At 41.8% G+C, this 22,293-nt stretch overlaps 1 protein-coding gene across 3 annotated transcripts in view; it reads left to right on the top strand.

Moving 5' to 3' along the window:
• Nucleotides 1–22,293, top strand: part of TMOD1 (tropomodulin 1) — a 167,484-nt gene that overhangs the window by 138,585 nt on the left and 6,606 nt on the right. The window contains exons 9-10 of one of the 3 annotated variants that reach the window (XM_040417285.1): nt 877–1,021; nt 12,938–13,002. In XM_040417285.1, the coding sequence (XP_040273219.1) occupies nt 877–1,021; nt 12,938–13,002 (210 nt within the window). The remainder of the gene's footprint in view (nt 1–876; nt 1,022–12,937; nt 13,003–22,293) is intronic. The other 2 variants (XM_040417286.1, XM_040417284.1) reach the window with 2 other exon arrangements.

Here is a 22,293-nt window from a genome sequence, read left to right on the forward strand (position 1 = left end):
TTTGTCACCAAAAATTTCTAGATGTGTCAAATTGCAGGAAAGCTACTACAAGGTGCTCACAAGATGGCACTATACGCCCTCCAAAATCAATGCTCTTTTGCGTAATGGTGACCCAACGTGTTGGAGGTGCGGAGGTGAGAGAAGCTCTTACTTCCACATCTGGTGGCAGTGCCCCGGGATCAGAGATTTCTGGACACGGGTGTGTAGCCAGCTGTCTATAATATGCAAACTCCACCTCCCAGTTTCCCCTAAGATTTGCCTCTTATGCCTCATGACGGATATACAGGTCCCACAGGCGCAACAGCATTTAATTCAAACGTTACTAGGTGCAGCTCGGATATTCGTGACTGGTCAATGGAAACAGAGGGAGCCCCCCGCATTGGCACATTAGTTAAATAGAGGGGATCAGTTGTACCATTTTGAACAGCTGGCCCACTGGGAACTCCATTCCCCAAACAAATTCAAGGCCATATGAAGCCCCTGGCTGAAATACAGAGGCCTTGACCCAGATGTTCAAACACAGTATAACTAGCAGATGTACTCAAGTATATCCCACACCTCTCACGCTAATCTCAATAATCTATTGTTTCTGACAGGACTAACAACCCCCCCCCCCCTTCCCCGTTCGTGAGTCCTCTTAGTTGAGATATCTTGTTAAAAGGACAATAGTATGTTCATATGTACATGTTCTGTATTTAATATGATATGAGGGGAAGCGTCCTCTCTCTCAGTGATATGTCAATGAAAAGTCATGTTGACCAATTTCTGTACTTATGCTTATGTCTTATAAAATAAAAATTTGTTATAAAAATAAAAATAAATATATCAATAATTTCCCACAAAGCACTAATTATTTATTCTGAATATTTTCTCTAGAGTCAACCACTTGGTAATAAAGTGGAAATGGAAATTGCAAGTATGCTAGAAAAAAATTCAACACTCCTCAAATTTGGTTATCACTTCACTCAACAAGGACCGAGATTGCGAGCATCTAATGCCATGATGAACAATAATGATCTAGGTAAGATGGAGATCTGTGTAGCCAGATGCAATACAGAGTTTTACAAATGTATATATTTGACACAATTTATGCATTTCGCATCTACAAATGTTTGTTATATTGTTTTTTTTTTCTTTTCTATAAAATATAGACCTATTGTTTCTTTGGAGGTACTGAAGCCACCCGCCATTTTAAGTATTGTTATGGTAGATCTATACAGTAAATCTATAGTTATTTATTACGCCATCCTTCCAGCTGATTTTTTTTATACAGTTGCAAGAAAAAGTATGTGAACCCTTTGGAATGATATGGATTTCTGCACAAATTGGTCATAAAATGTGATCTGATCTTCATCTAAGTCACAACAATAGACAATCACAGTCTGCTTAAACTAATAACACACAAAGACTTAAATGTTACCATGTTTTTATTGAACACACCATGTAAACATTCACAGTGCAGGTGGAAAAAGTATGTGAACACTTGGATTTAATAACTGGTTGAACCTCCTTTGGCAGCAATAACTTCAACCAAACGTTTCCTGTAGTTGCAGATCAGATGTGCACAACGGTCAGGAGTAATTCTTGACCATTCCTCTTTACAGAACTGTTTCAGTTCAGCAATATTCTTGGAATGTCTGGTGTGAATCGCTTTCTTGAGGTCATGCCACAGCAGGTTGAGGTCAGGACTCTGACTGGGCCACTCCAGAAGGCATATTTTCTTCTGTTTAAGCCATTCTGTTGTTGATTTACTTCTATGCTTTGGGTCGTTGTCCTGTTGCAACACCCATCTTCTGTTGAGCTTCAGCTGGTGGACAGATGGCCTTAAGTTCTCCTTCAAAATGTCTTGATAAACTTGGGAATTCATTTTTCCATCGATTATAGCAATCTGTCCAGGTCCTGACGCAGCAAAGCAGCCCCAAACCATGATGCCCCCACCACCATACTTTACAGTTGGGATGAGGTTTTGATGTTGGTGTGCTGTGTATCTTTTTATCCACACATAGTGTTGTGTGTTTCTTCCAAACAACTCAACTTTGGTTTCATCTGTCCACAAAATATTTTGCCAGGTCTGCTGTGGAACATCCAGGTGCTCTTGTGCAAACTGTAAACGTGCAGCAATGTTTTTTTGGACAGCAGTGGCATACTCTGTGGTATCCTCACATAAAATCCATTCTTGTTTAGTGTTTCACGTATCGTAGATTCGCTAACAGGGATGTTAGTATATGCCAGAGACTTTTGTAAGTCTTTAGCTGACACTCTAGGATTCTTCTTCACCTCATTGAGCAGTCTGCGCTGTGCTCTTGCAGTCATCTTTACAGGACGGCCACTCCTAGGGAGAGTAGCAGCAGTGCTGAACTTTCTCTATTTATAGACAATTTGTCTTACCGTGGACTGATGAACAGCAAGGCTTTTGGAGATACTTTTGTAACCCTTTCCAGCTTTATGCAAGTCAACAATTCTTAATCGTAGGTCTTCTGAGAGCTCTTTTGTGCGAGGCATCAGTCACATCAGGCAATGCTTCTTGTGAAAAGCAAACCCAAAACTGGTGTGTGTTTTTTATAGGGCAGGGCAGCTGTAACCAACACCTCCAATCTCATCTCATTGATTGGACTCCAGTTGGCTGACACCTCACTCCAATCAGCTCTTGGAGATGTCATCAGTCTAGGGGTTCACATTCTTTTTCCACCTGTACTGTGAATTTTTACATGGTGTGTTCAATAAAAACATAGTAACATTTATTTCTTTGTGTGTTATTAGTTTAAGCAGACTGTGATTGTCTATTGTTGTGACTTAGATGAAGATCAGAGCACATTTTATGACCAATTTGTGCAGAAATCCATATCATTCCAAAGGGTTCACATACTTTTTCTTGCAACTGTGTATATATATATATATATATATATATATAAAATCAAAAGTTTTTCAAGGTATCAACAATATACAGTATATATATATATATATATATATACACAGTGGGATGCGAAAGTTTGGGCAACCTTGTTAATCGTCATGATTTTCCTGTATAAATCGTTGGTTGTTACGATAAAAAATGTCAGTTAAATATATCATACAGGAGACACACACAGTGATATTTGAGAAGTGAAATGAAGTTTATTGGATTTACAGAAAGTGTGCTATAATTGTTTAAACAAAATTAGGCAGGTGCATAAATTTGGGCACTGTTATCATTTTATTGATTCCAAAACCTTTAGAACTAATTATTGGAACTCAAATTGGCTTGGTAAGCTCAGTGACCCCTGACCTACATACACAGGTGAATCCAATTAGGAGAAAGAGTATTTAAGGGGGTCAATTGTAAGTTTCCCTCCTCTTTTAATTTTCTCGGAAGAGTAGCAACATGGGGGTCTCAAAACAACTCTCAAATGACCTGAAGACAAAGATTGTTCACCATCATGGTTTAGGGGAAGGATACAGAAAGCTGTCTCAGAGATTTCAGCTGTCTGTTTCCACAGTTAGGAACATATTGAGGAAATTAAAGACCACAGGCTCAGTTCAAGTTAAGGCTCGAAGTGGCAGACCAAGAAAAATCTCGGATAGACAGAAGCGACGAATGGTGAGAACAGTCAGAGTCAACCCACAGACCAGCACCAAAGACCTACAACATCATCTTGCTGCAGATGGAGTCACTGTGCATCGTTCAACCATTCGGCGCACTTTACACAAGGAGATGCTGTATGCGAGAGTGATGCAGAGGAAGCCTTTTCTCCGCCCACAGCACAGAAAGTGCCGCTTGAGGTGGGCTAAATCACATTTGGACAAGCCAGCTTCATTTTGGAATAAGGTGCTGTGGACTGATGAAACTAAAATTGAGTTATTTGGCCATAACAAGTGGCGTTATGCATGGAGGAAAAAGAACACAGCATTCCAAGATAAACACCTGCTACCTACAGTAAAATATGGTGGTGGTTCCATCATGCTGTGGGGCTGTGTGGCCAGTCCAGGGACTGGGAATCTTGTCAAAGTTGAGGGACGCATGGATTCCACTCAGTATCAGCAGATTCTGGAGACCAATGTCCAGGAATCAGTGACAAAACTGAAGCTGCGCCGGGGCTGGATCTTTCAACAAGACAACGACCCTAAACACTGCTCAAAATCCACTAAGGCATTTATGCAGAGGAACAAGTACAACGTTCTGGAATGGCCCTCTCAGTCCCCAGACCTGAATATAATTGAAAATCTGTGGTGTGACTTAAAGAGAGCTGTCCATGCTCGGAAGCCATCAAACCTGAATGAACTAAAGATGTTTTGTAAAGAGGAATGGTCCAAAATACCTTCAACCAGAATCCAGACTCTCATTGGAACCTACAGGAAGCGTTTAGAGGCGGTAATTTCTGCAAAAGGGGGATCTACTAAATATTGATTTCATTAATTTTTTGTGGTGCCCAAATTTATGCACCTGCCTAATTTTGTTTAAACAATTATAGCACACTTTCTGTAAATCCAATAAACTTCATTTCACTTCTCAAATATCACTGTGTGTGTCTCCTATATGATATATTTAACTGACATTTTTTATCGTAACAACCAACGATTTATACAGGAAAATCATGACGATTAACAAGGTTGCCCAAACTTTCGCATCCCACTGTATATATATATATACATAGTAGTTAAAAGGGTATTCTCATTTCAGCTACCAACACATCGTCCTTCATGTGAATGGGGCTGCCTGGTTGGGAATGTCTCTCTTCTGCAAAAACAACAGAAGAGGCCACAAAGCTGAATCAGGCCCATCCCCTTCTCTACCCATGCCCCTCCGACTTTTTTAAACCTGGCGTGAGCAGGGAAAAGTTGCAGATTGTGGCGCAAATAACCTTTGCTCCGCAATCTGCGCGAGAAATACGCCTAATATAGGTGTATTTCTTGGATAATAAATGACCCCCTATGTGTATCTAGTGCAAATAGTATATACACATGTGGACAAAATTGTTGGTACCCTTCCATTAAAGAAAGTAAAACCCACAATAGTCACTGAAATAACTTGAAACTGACAAAAGTAATAATAAATAAAAATTTACTAATTAGACATTGCTTTTAAATTGTGGTTGAACAGAATAATGAAAACGAATGAAACTGGCCTTGACACAAGTGATGGTACCCTTAACTTAATATTTTGCTGCACAACCTTTTGAGGCAATCACTGCAATCAAGCGATTTCTGTAACTCTCAGGCTGGGTTCACACCTGAGCGTTTTACAGCGCGTTCCTACGCGGTGTAAAACGCTCAACAGGCAAGAACCAATGCTTCCCTATGGGCATGGTTCTCACCTGAGCGTTTTACAGCGCGTACGAACGCGCTGTAAAACGCCCTACGCCCCAAGAAGTACAGGAGCTTCTTTGGGGCGTAGTGTCGCGCGTTCCCGTACATAGACTTCCGGGAACGAGCGACAATGGGCGTTCGCATACTTCCGGAGCCACGTATGTGAGACGCCCGGAGAATCGCGCATACAGAGCGCTCAGGTCAGTACGCTTAGGTCTGAACCGGCTGTCAATGGGACTTCTGCACCTGCTTCCTCATGAGCAAACTTCTCCAGCTGTCTCAGGTTTGAAGGGTGTCTTCTCCAGACTTCTCCAGACTGCATGTTTCAGCTTCATCCACAGATATTCAATAAGATTTAGATCAGGGCTCATAGAAGGCTACTTCAGAATAGTCTGATGCTTTGTTCTTAGCCATTTTTGGATATTTTTAGCTGTGTGTTGTGGGTCCTTATCTTGTTGGAGGACCCATGACCTGCCACTGAGACCAAGCTTTCTGATTCTAGGCAGCACATTTCCCTCCTGAATGCCTTAGTAGTCTTGAGACTTCATTGTACCCTGCACAGATTCAAGTCACCCTGTGTCAGATGCAGCAAAGCAGGCCCAAAACATAACTCAGCCTCCTCCATGTTTCACAGTAGGTACAATGTTCGTTTCTTTGTATGCTTCATCTTTTGCATCTGTGAACATAGAGCTGATTTGGCTTTGCAGAAATCTCCAGTTTTAACATTTTTTTTAATGTCCCACCCTTATAAAAAAAAACTTTACTGACAACTTGGCCTCTGTCTTGAATGGCAAGATTATATGGAACGCCCATAAGGCCTTTATTGGGGTGCTTTCATTAAATTAGGCTACCACTTTAAGCAAGAATGTTCACGCCAGATTGACTCATTGTTGCTCACCATTTATTCCCTGGGGGGCATCAATAAGAAAAACGAGGTCACAGACTCAATAGCTTCCCATCTGTGACAACAATTACACCGATGCCTAGTTGGGCCCTCCAATGAATATTATAAAATATTTCGAGAGTTGCTTGTCCCCCACCTATGTAATATGTTTCAGATAGCGGCTTCTTCTGGTTCCTTCCGAGGAAAGAACCAGGATGCTCTGATTGTCACCTTACCCAAACCTGGCAAACCCCCTGACATTCCTCAAAACTTCTGACCTATATCTCTGTTAAATACAGATCTCAAGATCTATGCAAGGCTTATAGTTAACAGATTATTGCCTTTTCTTCCTGGCCTGATTGGCGGGGATCAGGTGGGGTTAAAACGTGGGCATCAGGCACCAGATAACACAAGGAGGGTTCTTGACATTATACATCGTTTAGACCATTCTTGTGTTATCTGTTATACTGTCTTTAGGTGAAAAGGCTGTAACAGGATAAACTTGTCCTATGCCTTTACCACATTACATAAGTTTGGAATCTCTGGTAACTTATTTTAAACCATTACAGCACTGTATTTCCAACTTTCAGCTAAGGTGAAATGGAACGCTCTCTGACCCCTTTTTTTTATCACTAACTGCACCTGCCAAGGCAGCCCCAGCTCCCTTATCATTTCCATTCTATCCATGGAACCACTCAGTCCCTTACTTAGAAGGAATTCAGACATACATGGCGTCCCTATTGGAGACAGCACTCATACCGTATCACTCTATGCTGATGATATAATCCTCGCCTTAACACACCCTGAGACATCTTTAGAGAAGTGTGTGTCTATTATTACGGTAACTCATTTGGCAGACTATCTTACTATAAATTAAATACACAGAAATGTCAGATTTTGCCTATTCATTTGGATGGTCCCACCTTATATGCTCTATAAAATAGACATCCCTTTGATTGGAAATTAGATAAGATCAAATAATTAGGTATTTTCTTGGTGCCCTCATATAAATCCCTTTATAGGTGTAATTATGAGCCCCTTCTCCACAACCTACAAGTGGAAGCTGAAAGATTAACCTAAGTTGAGGTCTCTTGGCTCAGTAGAGAAGTGGCCTTTAAAATGCTTTTGTTACCCAGACTTTTATACCTTTTTCGCACACTACCAATCACAGTTCCTGCTGTTCTTTCTGCAATACATACCCTTCTCTCCAGGTTTACATGGGCAGGTCAGAAACCTAGATTGTCCTTTCATTTATTGTCTAAACCTAATTTTTTAGGTGGCCTTGGTGCTCCTGATATCAAGCTATATTACCTTGCTTCATAGATTTCCCCTCTCTCTTCTTGGTGGTCCATGGACCTTAAAAAACATTGGGTACATTTTGAGAATCATATGAGCACCCTCTTTTCACTGAAATCTCTACTACTGGTGTCATTTTGGGGTATTTCCCCTCCAAGCAAACTTTTACCTCTGTCCTCCGCTTCTCTAGCCAATTCTTTTCATAAATATAAGACCACTAGCCTCAATTTGATTTCACTCTTTCTTCTTTGGAACTAATCTTAGGGGCAATTCCCAATTTGGAACTTAAGGGATGTTTACAAAAAGGCATACCACTGTCTCACAGTTGTACTCAACTACCTCACTGCATGAGTTTCACTATTTACAACAATCCTACTCACTGGACTCCTAGATGTGTATAAATACCTTCAAATAAAACATCTTCTGCCTAAGCAAACCTCGGATTCAGTTCCTTTTAAACCTAAGATTTTTACCTTATTTGCAAATGGGTTCCAAGGTTTACAACTGCTCCTCCAACTTATACCACACCAAGTTACTTTTCATAAATCACATCCCTTAAGAACATGGAAAGCTGAATTGAATCAAACATTGAGCATCTCTGAAAGGTCCAATGCTTTTAAAAACATCAATAAATACCTTAAATGCGTGTTACGTATTGAATCTGCTGTAAAAACCATGTTGAGGTGGTACGTTTCCCTGGTCTGCCTCCACTCCATGTATCCTAACCCTATTTTTGTTGGAGGGGCTGTGGAGGGAGAGGTTCCCTTTCCCATATTTTGTGGCTCTGTCCTTTAATCTGGCCCTACTGGAACGAAGTACAAGATTTGTTATCTGCTCTTTCGAAGGCAAATGTGTCTTTGACCCCCCATATGGCTTTGTTATGTATGGACTTTAACCCTTTCACTACTGAGCCACTTTTCATCTTAAATCCCAGGCCGTTGTTTGCAAATCTGACATGCGTCACTTTATATGGTAATAACTTTGGAAAGCTTTTACTTATCCAAGCCATTCTGAGATTGTTTTCTCGTGACACATTGTACTTCATGATAGTGGTAAATTTGAGTCTATATATTTCACGTTTATTTATAAAATAATCCCAAATTTACCAAAAATGTTGAAAAATTCACAATTTTCTAAATTAGAATTTCTCTACTTTTAAGACAGATAGTAATACCTCATAAAATAGTTATCAATCAACATTCCCCATATGTCTGCTTTTTGTTGGCATCATTTTGTAAATGTCATTTAAATTTTTTTAGGAAGTTAGAAGGCTTCGAATTTTAGAACCAATTTTTCACATATTTACCAAAATTTCCAAAACCATTTTTTTAAGCACCAATTCAGTTATAAAGTGGTTTTCAGGGGTTTACGTAACGGAAACCACCTATAAATGACCCAATTTTAGAAACTACACCCCTCAAATTATTCAAAACTGATGTTACAAACTTTGTTAACCCTTGAGGTGTTCCACAAGAATTAAAGAAAAATGGAGGTGAAATATCAAAATGTCACTTTTTTGGTAGATTTTTTGGTTAACAGCAAAATAAACCTCAATATGCATTACTCTGATTCTGCAGTTTACAGAAATACCCCATATGTGGCGGTAAACTGCTCTATGGGCATGTGCCAGTGGTCATAAGGAAAGCAGCGCCATATGGATTTTGGAGGCAGATTTTGCTAGAATGGTTTTTAGGCACCATTTTGTATTTGAAGAGACCCTGATGTACCCCTACAGTGGAAACCCTCATAAAGTGACCCCATTTTGGAAACTACACCACTTAAAGAATATATTTGAGCCCATAAGTGTTTTACGGATTTTCGAAAGGGGTAACAGGAGAAAAAAGCACCCCATAATTTGTTACCCACTTTCTCCTGAATACGTCAACACCCCATATGTGGTGGAAAAACTGCTGTAGGGGCACAAGGCAGGATTCAGAACGGAAGGAGCACCATAAGGCTTTTGCAGCGCAGATTTTGATGGATTGGTTTACGGGTGCCTTTGGTTTTCATTTTTTGAGTGATTGTCTTATTTGGGGGCTCATTTTTTGCGGGATGAGGTGAAGTTTTCATTGGTACCATTTTAGGAAAACTAGAGGAATGGTCAAAAATCTGGCAACTAAAATTTAATGTTGATAAGTGCAAGATAATGCACCTGGGGCGTAAAAACCCAAGAGCAGAATATAAAATCAGTGATACAGTCCTAACCTCAGTATCTGAGGAAAGGGATTTAGGGGTCGTTATTTCAGAAGACTTAAAGGTAGGCAAACAATGTCATAGAGCAGCAGGAAATGCTAGCAGAATGCTTGGGTGTATAGGGAGAGGAATTACCAGTAGAAAGAGGGAGGTGCTCATGCCGCTCTACAGAGCACTAGTGAGACCTCATTTGGAGTATTGTGCTCAGTACTGGAGACCATATCTCCAGAAGGACATTGATACTTTGGAGAGAGTTCAGAGAAGAGCTACTAAACTGGTACATGGCTTGCAGGATAAAACTTACCAGGAAAGATTAAAGGACCTTAACATGTATAGCTTGGAAGAAAGATGAGACAGAGGGGATATGATAGAAACTTTTAAATACATAAAGGGAATCAACAAGGTAAAAGAGGAGAGAATATTTAAAAGAAAAAAAAACTGCTACAAGAGGACATAGTTTTAAATTAGAGGGGCAAAGGTTTAAAAGTAATATCAGGAAGTATTACTTTACTGAGAGAGTAGTGGATGCATGGAATAGCCTTCCTGCAGAAGTGGCAGCTGCAAATACAGTGAAGGAGTTTAAGCATGCATGGGATAGGCATAAGGCCATCCTTCATATAAGATAGGGCCAGGGGAAATCCATAGTACTCAGTATATTGGGCAGACTAGATGGGCCAAATGGTTCTTATCTGCCGACACTATGTTTCTATGTTTCTATTTTGGCGTACATGAGACTTTTTGATCTCTTGGTGCTGTGAGGCAAGGTGAGCAAAAAAATGGCTGTTTTGGCATAGTTTTTAAAAAAATCTTTTTTTTACAGCATTCACCTGAGGGGTCATCTCATGCAAAATTTTTATAGAGCAGGTTGTAACGGATGCGGCGATACCCAACGTGTTTTTTCATTTTTTTTATGTTTTCTGAGAGCCATTTATTTTTTGGGCGATTGTCTTAAATAGGGGCTCTTTTTTTGTGGGATGAGATGACAGTTTGATTGCTACCATTTTGGGGTACATAAGACTTTTAGATTTCTTGGTATTACACTTTTTTGTAAGGCAAGGTGTCCAGAAAATTGCTTTTTTGGCACAGTTTTTTTTTTTTTTTTTACGGCGTTCACCTGACAGGATGGATCATGTGATATTTTTATAGAGCCGTTCGATACGGACGCGGCGATATCTAATATGTCTACTTTTCTTTCTTTCCCTATTTTCTTCCAAGTTTTTTTTAACTTTATTTTGGGCAAATTATGCTTTTTATTTTATTTTATTTTTTTACTTGAAACTTAATTTTTTTTTGTAAAACTGTATTTTTTGTAACTTTTTTTTTCACTTTATTTTTTGTCCCACTCTGGAACTTCAACTTTTGAGGTTCTGATCCCCTTTACAATGCATTACAATACTTCTGTATTGTAATGCATTGGCTGTAAGTGTATTACCAGTGTAATACACTTACAGCTTCCTGCCTGTGAGATCCAGGATACTGTATCTCACAGGCTCACACGGATGGCAGCCACGATGCCTGAGGAAGGCATCGGGCTGCCATCCAAGCCATTGGGTCCCCGTCACAGCAGCGCGGGGACCCGATGGGTGCTCCCTCCCTGGAAGGACATTGCACATGCAGCGGTCAGCGCTGATCGCAGCACATCTAGGGTTAATGTGCCGGCATTGGTCTTTTCACCGATGCCGGCGCATACTGCAGGGGTCCGGCTATTAGTCACTGCCGGACCCCTGCAGCTGATCGGGCGGGTGCAGCTCCTGCACCTGCCCGATCAGCGCACCATAGTACTATGGCTCTGGTATCTAAGCCACAGCAGCCTGCGCCGTACATGTACTGCGTTGGTAGCGAACGGGTTAAAAAGTTTCCACCTCATATTCAAACTCTAGTCTGCAAAACCCTTATCTCCAAACTAATAATTACCTACCATTTGGAAAAGTTCCGCTCTTCTCACTATATCCGAGGTTTTTGCATCCCTTTATGAAACCTTTTCGTGTGAACACACCTTGGCACCAAGGTTGCCCTTGAATTGTTTATAATCTGTTTATGTTATGTTTTATTTAATTTGTTTTCTGTTCTTTGCACATCCCCGTTGCTGTGCTTTCATTTATATCCATACTGATGCATATTCTACACATTGTAACCATTTCATATGTCTGCTATATATTATTGTACCTCACAGCTCCTGCTGGGTATGTTGTACTGTGACTTGTTTATTTGTAAAAAGTTAAAACTCAATATAAAGATTAAACCTAATAAGCTCCAGTTTTGTCTTATCTTTCCAAAGGACATTCTCCCAGAAGCTTTGTGGCTTGTCAATATGCATTTTAGCAAATTCCAGTCTACCTTTTTTGATTTGCTTTCAACAGTGGTTTCCTCCTCGGTCTTCTTCCATTAAGCTCCCTTTGGCTTAGACAGCGACGGATCGTGTTATCCGACACTAATATACCTTGACTTTGGAGTTCATCTCTAATGTCTTTGGTAACCAAAAGATACCTGTGATGCTAATTACAGGAGACACATTAGTTTAACATGTCCCTATGGTCAAATCATTTGCAGTCTTTTTAGGGGCCCCATCATTTTTGTTCAGGCTATTTTCATTGGTTTCTTTTTTAACTGTATTCTGTTGAACCACAATCCAAAAGCAATGTCTGATTTTCATTAACTGATTTTCAATAAAGTTTTTATTTATTACTTTTGTAAGTTATTTCAGTGATGATTGTTTTTCTTTCTTAAACGGAAGGTTACCAACAATTTTGTCCATGTGTGTATGGGAGTGAACATAAATAAAATGTGTTATATGTGCCCCTTTAGGAAAAAAAATCTGAAAACTTCTTGTGCTTGATAACTTGGTACACACTCACAACAAATCAGACTGACAGCCATCTCATGCAGGGTTTTTTCTGTAGATCTACTCTAAAAAGCTTCATATGCCTGAAAGTTTTTACTAGAATGAACATTACAGTCAGTAGGTATTAGTAATAAATTATAATGGCATTTGATATATATCTCTGCAGTCCCTGTGTCCCTATTAGAATAAAGAATCTGCTTTACCCTATAACAGTGATGGGCAAACTGCGGCTCTCCAGCTGTTGTAAAACTACAAATCCTGTCATGCTCTGCTGTAGGCTGATAGCTGTAGGCAGACTGGGCATACTGGGAGTTGTAGTTTTACAACAGCTGGAGAGCCGCAGTTTGCCTATACCTGCCCTATAACATGTGATTTGTATACTTTTCATCATGTCTTTATGTATAACAAATAGATCAGTGTGATGTGCTTCTTGTTTACAGCTCGTATACATAGATCTGATGGGCCGTGGCATAACTTTTCAGCTCTGGACCTGGAGGATGTATAAGTATAGATACAACCTCTATACATTTCTCTTGGCAAAATTTAATTCTCTGTGCCACAGGCAGTGCTCTAGTCTGCCACCCTCTGGCTTCTCGCATCATTACTGTTCTCTTGCTTTTTTCATTTCATGACAATGCTTGTTCTACTTAGATCTTGATTCCTTTTTCTTTACTGTTTTTATTTTTTATTATTCTATGTTATTTGAATTGACATTGTACTGCTTAAACACTTAAATGATCACTTTCAACAAACTTGGCATACATAAATATTACAGATGAGTATCGGTTTGTATCATCAGATAAAATGGCTCTTTCTTCCTCTACCAGCTCATTCCTCTCCCCCTCCCCTCCCCATAGACTTCTATTAGCAGCATGTAATCTGATCCTTCAGTGAACTGACAGGCCATCTCTTCCAGAGAATGTTAGTATAAGAGGGGCAAGAAGAGAGGGATTTTTCTCTGATAAGATATATTACACAGTTTGTGATATTCTCCTGTAATATTGATTTATGCAGAGTTTGTTAAAAGAACAGTGACAATGAATCACCTGTACTCCTAACAAACATGGTTATAGAGCACAATACCTATACTCAGTAGACATAGAAGAAGAAATATAGCTACTATTTCAAGTATAAATAATAAGGGGGTCATTTATTAAAATCGGCGTTTTAGACGATGGTCTTAATAACCGCTATAAAAACAGGCGTAGAAAATTATGAATGAGATGGGCCTGCCGGCCCTTCCCCGCCTGCACCACGTCCACTTTTCTAAACCTGGCGTGAGCGGAGAAAAGTTGCTAGAAATACTCCTAATATAGGCGTAGACCTGGATAAGCAATGACCCCCTAAGTGTACAAAAATTTTGGGAAATTAATCTGATATATTTTATCTGCTTACCCCAAATATCAAGAAACTATGAACAATAAATAGGACAGAATTCCAAAAATCATAATCCTACTCTGATTGAAAATAGTTTATCAGATAGGTTACAGTTAATTGTCTTGGTTCCCTGTCCCTAACATGAACCTGCACTTTTGGGAACGATTAGGCCAAAATATGCCGGAGTGAAAAAAGCTGTTTTATAATAGATATGTAAGTTATTATCAAATGCAATGTTATTGGCCTCAAAGCCCTAGAACTTAGATATCAGTATAAGGGAGAAGGGTAACAATCTTTAAATTTCTTCCCTGCAAGTGCCTAAATTGCTGCACTAGTGCTGAAATATGCTGTTGTTGATGTGGACAGTTTAGTCTATTTTCATGGCTCTTTGAAGAAATTTACTTTAGGGGTATGTTCACACAGAGGTGTTGCTGTGCAGATTGCATGCCTTAAATCCACATGGAAAGCTCTCCTAATCTGCCTCCCATAGACCATAATGGAAATCCATGCCATAGTTGAAACAACACCATTTTGAAACCTGTGTTGTGGGGAAAAAATGTAATGTGTTTATTCTTGTCAAGTGTCTGCACACAGATAACCTCCTTCGAATCAGCAGTATGTGCAGCTGAAATTCTGCAGTGGAAATCTGAGGGTCAGCCTTGGATGTCTGCTATGGATTCAACGTCAGATCCGCTGTGTGAACATACCCAGAGGGATGGATATGCAGAGAAATTGCAGTTGGAGATTTGCATGTGGTAAATCCACAATGTATTACAGTACTAGCAAGGGGAGGAGATTATAGCAAATGTCATCCTCATTATGCTGAAATAATTCACAGTGTAAATTGACCTGTGGTGCTCATTTTAATCCCTTAATGATCAATACTTACATGTACATCACTGCTTACAAGGAATTGTAGGCGTTGAGAATACTCCATACACAACATAGTTAGTATTACCTTGTCCAAAATATTAAAATATCATGTTATTTAATCTGCACTGTGAATGCCATAAAAATGAAAAAACAAAAATAAAAAAAATCCTAATGGTAGAACTGCCATATGGGCAGCACACAGTGTGGGACAGAGTAGATGAGTACTCTGGCAGTTGTGCCCGCCTGGAGAGGGAAAATGCTGGTGGGCTTGAACCGCCAGCATCACAGTACCTCCAGCCCTAGTTACACTACCTCCTCTTTGGTCCAATATGTAAATATAATTTTTGGGGAAGAGCTGGTGCTATTGGCAGGCTTCAAAGATTCCTAATCAGAACCAAATCTTTTTCAATCCACCAAAAAGAAAGTCTTTTTTTCCAAACCTTCTTGACATCAAGCAGAGGCAGACTGGGAACTTAACCACCTCAGCTCCCCTAGCTTGAACACCCTTAATGACCAGACCACTTTTTACACTTCTGCACTACCCTACTTTCACCGTTTATTGCTCGGTCATGCAACTTACCACCCATATGAATTTTACCTCCTTTTCTTCTCACTAATAGAGCTTTCATTTGGTGGTATTTGTGAGGTAGTTATACTGCCCTGGCATTTTAGGGGCCCTAATGCGTGAGAAGTAGTTTGAAATCAAAATGTGTGAAAAATGCCCTGTGAAATCCGAAAGGTGCTCTTTGGAATGTGGGCCCATTTACCCACCTAGGCTGCAAAAAAGTGTCACACATCTGGTATCGCCGTACTCAGAAGAAGTAGGGCAATGTGTTTTGGGATGTCTTTTTACATATACCCATGCTGGGTGAGAGAAATATCTCGACAAAAGACAACTTTTGCCATTTTTTTTATACAAAGTTGGCATTTGACCAAGATATTTATCTCACCCAGCATGGGTATGTGTAAAATGACACCCCAAAACACATTCCCCAACTTTTCCTGAGTACGGCGATACCACATGTGTGACACTTTTTTGCAGCCTAGATGCGCAAAGGGGCCCAAATTCCTTTTAGGAGGGCATTTTTAGACATTTGGATCCCAGACTTCTTCTCACGCTTTAGGGCCCCTAAAATGCCAGGGCAGTATAAATACCCCACATGTGACCCCATTTTGGAAAGAAGACACCCCAAGGTATTCAATGAGGGGCATGGCGAGTTCATAGAATTATTTTTTTTTTGCCACAAGTTAGCGGAAATTGATTTATTTTTTTTTTTCTCACAAAGTCTCCCTTTCCGCTAACTTGGGACAAAAATTTCAATCTTTCATGGACTCAATATGCCCCTCAGCAAATACCTTGGGGTGTCTTCTTTCCAAAATGGGGTCATTTGTGGGGTGTTTGTACAGCCCTGGCATTTGAGGGTCTCCGCAATCATTACATGTATGGCCAGCATTAGGAGTTTCTGCTATTCTCCTTATATTGAGCATACGGGTAATGAGATTTTTTTTTCCGTTCAGTCTCTGGGCTGAAAGAAAAAATGAACGGCACAGATTTCTTCATTCGCATTGATCAATGTGGATGAAAAAATCACTGCCAGAAAAAAAAAGGAGGGGAAAGGCGTCTGCCAGGACATAGGAGCTCCGCCCAACATCCATACCCACTTAGCCCGTATGCCCTGGCAAACCCAATTTCTCCATTCACATCAATCGATGCGGATGAATAAATCATTGCCGGGATTTTTTTTTTTATATACAAAGTGTTTGCCAAAGCATATGAACACCGCCGCCCCCTCAGCTCATAAGCCTCGGCAACGCAATAAATTTTTTTAACTTTATAATAACATTTGAACGGAACATATAAACTTTATTTAACTTTTTGAACAGAACGTAAACTTTTTTGCTTACCAGTGATTTTTTTTTTACCTTTATAGGACAAACCTCTCCTTCCCCATGGGACAATGTGCAAAGCGCAAATCGCCCAAAGATGTTGCGAAGTACATTATGCACTTTGTTCCAGGTGAAAGGAGAGGTTTGCAGCAGCTGTGAGTGAAAGGGCCCTAATAGCCCTGTGTGCCTGTCCTGTGAGATGCAATCCCTATGCTAAGTGTATCTGTGTGTGGTACTTCCGGAAACACTATCCTAAGCATAGGGCAGGGTGGTCAGGGCAGTCAGGACAGAAATAGCGGGTGTCACGCCTTATTCCACTCCTGCTACAGACACGACATCTTTTTCGGGGTGACGGTTGGGTTGAGGTACCAGCAACGACATTGGGGAAATGTCGCTCGTGTAGATGGCTCACTACACTGGTGGATGGGGCCACGGAACCTCCTGGATACAGGAGGTTCTCGATGAACTCTTCCTGAAATTTTAGGAAGGATCCTGTTCTCCCAGCCTTACTGTAGAGAACAAAACTATTATATGCAGCCAATTGAATCAAATATACAGACACCTTCTTATACCAGCGTCTGGTGTGTCGGTAAACTAAATAAGGAGCCAACATTGAAGTCCACGCCTCCCATGTGAAGGTTATAGTCGTGGACTGAGAGGGGCTTTTCAATGACACTGTTTGCCCATTCTATTTGTATTGTCGTGTCTGCGTGAATGGAGGAGAGCATGTAAACGTCATGCTTGTCTCTCCATTTCACCGCGAGCAGTTCTTCGTTACACAAGGCAGGCCTCTCCCCCCTTGCAAGACGGGTGGTAACGAGCCGTTAAGGGGAAACCCCGGCGACTAGGTCGCGCGGTGCCACAGCAGCCAATCTGTTCTAGGAAAAAATGCCTGAAGAGGGTCACACTTGTGTAAAAATTGTCCACATAAAGATGGTACCCCTTGCCAAATAAGGGTGACACCAAGTCCCAGACTGTCTTCCCACTGCTCCCCAGGTAGTCAGGGCAACCGACCGGCTCCAGGGTCTGATCTTTACCCTCATAGATCCGAAATTTGTGGGTATAGCCTGTGGCCCTTTCACAGAGCTTATACAATTTGACCCCATACCGGGCGCGCTTGCTTGGGATGTATTGTTTGAAACCAAGGCGCCCGGTAAAATGTATAAGGGACTCGTCTACGCAGATGTTTTGCTCTGGGGTATACAAATCTGCAAATTTGTTGTTGAAGTGGTCTATGAGGGGCCGAATTTTGTGGAGCCGGTCAAAAGCTGGGTGGCCTCTGGGACGGGAGGTGGTGTTGTCGCTAAAGTGAAGGAAACGCAGGATGGCCTCAAATCGTGCCCTGGACATAGCAGCAGAGAACATGGGCATGTGATGAATTGGGTTCGTGGACCAATATGACCGCAATTCATGCTTTTTGGTTAGACCCATGTTGAGGAGAAGGCCCAGAACTTTTTTTAATTCGGAAACTTGGACGGGTTTCCACCGGAAAGGCTGGGCATAATAGCTTCCCTGGTTGGCGGCTATAAATTGAGTGGCATACCGATTTGTTTCTGCCACGACTATGTCCAAGAGCTCCGCAGTCAAAAACAGCTCAAAAAATCTGAGTGCCGAACCGATCTGAGCTGTCTCAACCCGAACTCCAGACTGGGCGGTGAAAGGGGGAACTACAGGTGCGGCTGAAGTTGGGGACTGCCAATCAGGGTTTGCCAGCACCTCAGGGACTCTAGGGGCTCTACGGGCCTGTCTGTGCGGTGGCTGCGACGGGGTAACTATTGCTTGTGCCACCGTACCAGCTTCAACTGCCCTTCTGGTGCTCGCCACTTCACCATGTTGTACGGCAGTGCTGGTACTAGGTCCAGGGTGGATGCACTACTGGTGTATGCCTCACCACGTAATCCAACAGCGCCAGCCCCACTCTGCTGCCCTTGAAGCGGATCCTGCGCAACAAGGGGCCGGGTACGCCTGGTGCTATCAGAGACCTCAACCTCCTCGTCCGAACTTTGGGTCAGACTGCCACTGCTTTCTACAGGTTCATATTCTGACCCGCTAGATTCGTCAGTTGAGGGTTCCCATTCCTCATCCGACTGGGTCAGAAGCCTGTAGGCCTCTTCAGAAGAATACCCCCTGTTTGACATTTCGACTACTAAATTTAGGGGGTATTCCCTGTGTTGTTGCAAATTATACGACACAACTTCTTCTTTTGTGTGGCTCCAAATCAGTTAGAATTATGAGCTCATACAGCTTTCTCAATGAGACCAATACAGGCTGGTATCATGGAAAATATGTAGTCCTTTATTACAGTTACATACACTTATATAGGCAATATGAGGTAGACAAAAGGGTGGTCCTAGATGAAAGTTTATTGGCTCTGTGACAAAAAGGGAGTAGTTTACTAACTTTATTCCTGAGTTTGATTGGCACATTTGAAACTAGCAACTTAACTCCTCCTTTCTTTCACTAATGATCTTAGAACAAAGAAAAATGTACACGAGGCTCCTAATTGATTTTTGCCATCTAGTGGAGACAAATGTGTACTACAGCAGAAAGAGTGAAATCAAATCTTGTCTCTCACACCTGAGACTACCCAAGAAAAAAAGCAAGCCTGTCTTACAAATGGGAGGCTAGCGAAGTACCGGAGGCCGCTGCGATTGATAAAAAATATCAAAACTGATTTTTTTTATCGCCGCAGCGCTTGGAAAGTGATTGTGCAGTGATAAAAAAAAAAATTCTTTTTTGTCACTGCGGCGGGGCGGGCGTGGGTGAACGCACGTGTGGGCGACCGATCAGGCCTGATCGGGCAAACACTGCGTTTTGGGTGGAGGGCGAACTAAAGTGACACTAATACTATTTTAGATCTGACTGTGATCAGTTTTGATCACTTACTGATACTATAAAAGTACAAATGCTGATTAGCGATACGCTAATCAGCGAATCAGTGACTGCGGTGGGCTGGGCGCTAAACGATCGCTAACTACCTAACCAAGGGGCCTAAACTATCCTAAAACCTAACTACCTAACCAAGGGGCCTAAACTATCCTAAAACCTAACAGTCAATACCAGTGGGAAAAAAAAGTGCCAGTTTACACTGATCACTTTTTTCCCTTTCACTAGGTGATTGACAGGGGCGATCAAGGGGTTAATTGGGGTGATGGTGGGTGATCTGGGGGCTAAGTGTGGTGTTGGGTGTACTCACAGTGATGTGTGCTCCTCTGCTGGAACCAACCGACCAAAAGGACCAGCAGAGGAGCACAGAAGCCATTTAACACCTTATATTTATAAATATAAGGTGTTATATGGCTTGTGATTCGTTTTTTTTGAAAATCGCCAGCCTGCCAGCGACGATCATTGGCTGGCAGGCTGGTGATGTAATACCCCTATAACTTTTGCGGGCTCGCGATGCGCATGCGCGGGCCAGCTTTGAGCGAAATCTCGCGTCTCGCGATATGACGCGCCGATGCGTGACTCTGCCTGAGACTGCCGCCTCCGGAACGCGATCCTGCGTTAGGCGGTCCGGAGGCGGTTAAAGTGGCCCTGGAAAAAAAAAGCGGCCCCATTTTCTAGGCAGGCCCAAATTAACAGAAGCGGGGCAACACAAGTAGATGGGGTCAACAATACCATAGTGCAAAATACCATCCCAGCAGAACCAAAAAACAGTTTAGCACAATATACTGCCCCAAAAGCTAACCCTCTGTGGTGGCCATCATTAGCTACCATCTTCTGTCCTCCTCCTCCAGTTGTCTATGGAGTAGGAGGCTTAGGAGGTGAGATGCGGGCCACAGCAGTTGAATTCAGGAGGGCATATGCAGTCGCTGGCCAGGTACATGATTCTCACAGCGTTAATTACTGTTGAGAGCTCATTATGTACCCGGTCAGCAGCAGAGAGGAGGACTTGGGTGGCCCCATTGGGCATCGGTACACCAGGAAATTTCCCTGTAGGGTCTATGGCCAATCCGCCAGGGTTTATCTGTTTCAAGACTTTAAAAGGAGGATGTTTCTGAAGGATAGCAAGACATGTTTCCTTGGGAGAAGTGCAGTGGTGACCTCCTCTTCTTGCTAGCAGTCACCTGGATCACAGAAGTTTTAGGGCCCATGCATGACCGTATGCCCCCTGAGAAATACAGAGCAGAGCAGCATTGATCCTGTGCACGGGAGCGCACAGCTTCATAGGTTACATAGAAACATAGAATGTGTCGGCAGATAAGAACCATTTGGCCCATCTAGTCTGCCCAATATACTAAATACTATGGATAGCCCCTGGCCCTATCTTATATGAAGGATGACCTTATGCCTATCCCATGCATGCTTAAACCCCTTCACTGTATTTGCAGCTACCACTTCTGCAGGAAGGCTATTCCATGCATCCACTACTCTCTCAGTAAAGTAATACTTCCTGATATTACTTTTAAACCTTTGCCCCTCTAATTTAAAACTATGTCCTCTTGTAGCAGTTTTTCTTCTTTTAAATATTCTCTCCTCTTTTACCTTGTTGATTCCCTTTATGTATTTAAAAGTTTCTATCATATCCCCTCTGTCTCGTCTTTCTTCCAAGCTATACATGTTAAGGTCCTTTAATCTTTCCTGGTAAGTTTTATCCTGCAATCCATGTACCAGTTTAGTAGCTCTTCTCTGAACTCTCTCCAAAGTATCAATATCCTTCTGGAGATATGGTCTCCAGTACTGAGCACAATACTCCAAATGAGGTCTCACTAGTGCTCTGTAGAGCGGCATGAGCACCTCCCTCTTTCTACTGGTAATTCCTCTCCCTATACACCCAAGCATTCTGCTAGCATTTCCTGCTGCTCTATGACATTGTCTGCCTACCTTTAAGTCTTCTGAAATAATGACCCCTAAATCCCTTTCCTCAGATACTGAGGTTAGGACTGTATCACTGATTTTATATTCTGCTCTTGGGTTTTTACGCCCCAGGTGCATTATTTTGCACTTATCCACATTAAATTTTAGTTGCCAGATTTTTGACCATTCCTCTAGTTTTCCTAAATCCTTTTCCATTTGGTGTATCCCTCCAGGAACATCAACCCTGTTACAAATCTTTGTGTCATCAGCAAAAAGACACACCTTACCATCGAGGCCTTCTGCAATTTCGCTGATAAAGATATTACTATGGTTACTATGACGCTGTGCACGTCGGGTCGCCTGTGGAACTACTGTAATGCACTTATAGAACTAGAGAAAGTCCTTGAGGGTAGAATCAGCAGCTGGTACCCCAGAGGACACTGACACAGAAAATGGAATCTGCAGATGTCCTTTTACAATGTAAAATGTAGAATTACTAGTAGATTCACCTCATTGGTTATTTTAAGACAATTCAGCCCAGGGAAGTTCTGGTACTTGGTCTTCATGATGAGAAGAAATGAAATGGCATAGCTAATTCTCCACTGTAATATCGTCAGTCCATGCACGTGGCATCTCCCTACAGCCGTTGGGCACCACTCGGGTTCTTAGGCAGTCCATGCCCACTGGCATCTCTCTACTCATTCCCACCTGGCATGGGCACTGGAGGCAGCAGCCTCTCTTTTCCAGCTTGCAATTCTTTCTGCTCGTAGATGGCGCACACTCTCTGGCACTTAAAGAGCCAGCCTGTGGCTACCCTTCCCAGAGTAATATAAGGCACTTTTTCATGTGGGAGCGTACCTAA

The sequence above is a fragment of the Bufo bufo genome, chromosome 2, assembly GCF_905171765.1.
Source record: "Bufo bufo chromosome 2, aBufBuf1.1, whole genome shotgun sequence".
NCBI lineage: Eukaryota > Metazoa > Chordata > Amphibia > Anura > Bufonidae > Bufo > Bufo bufo.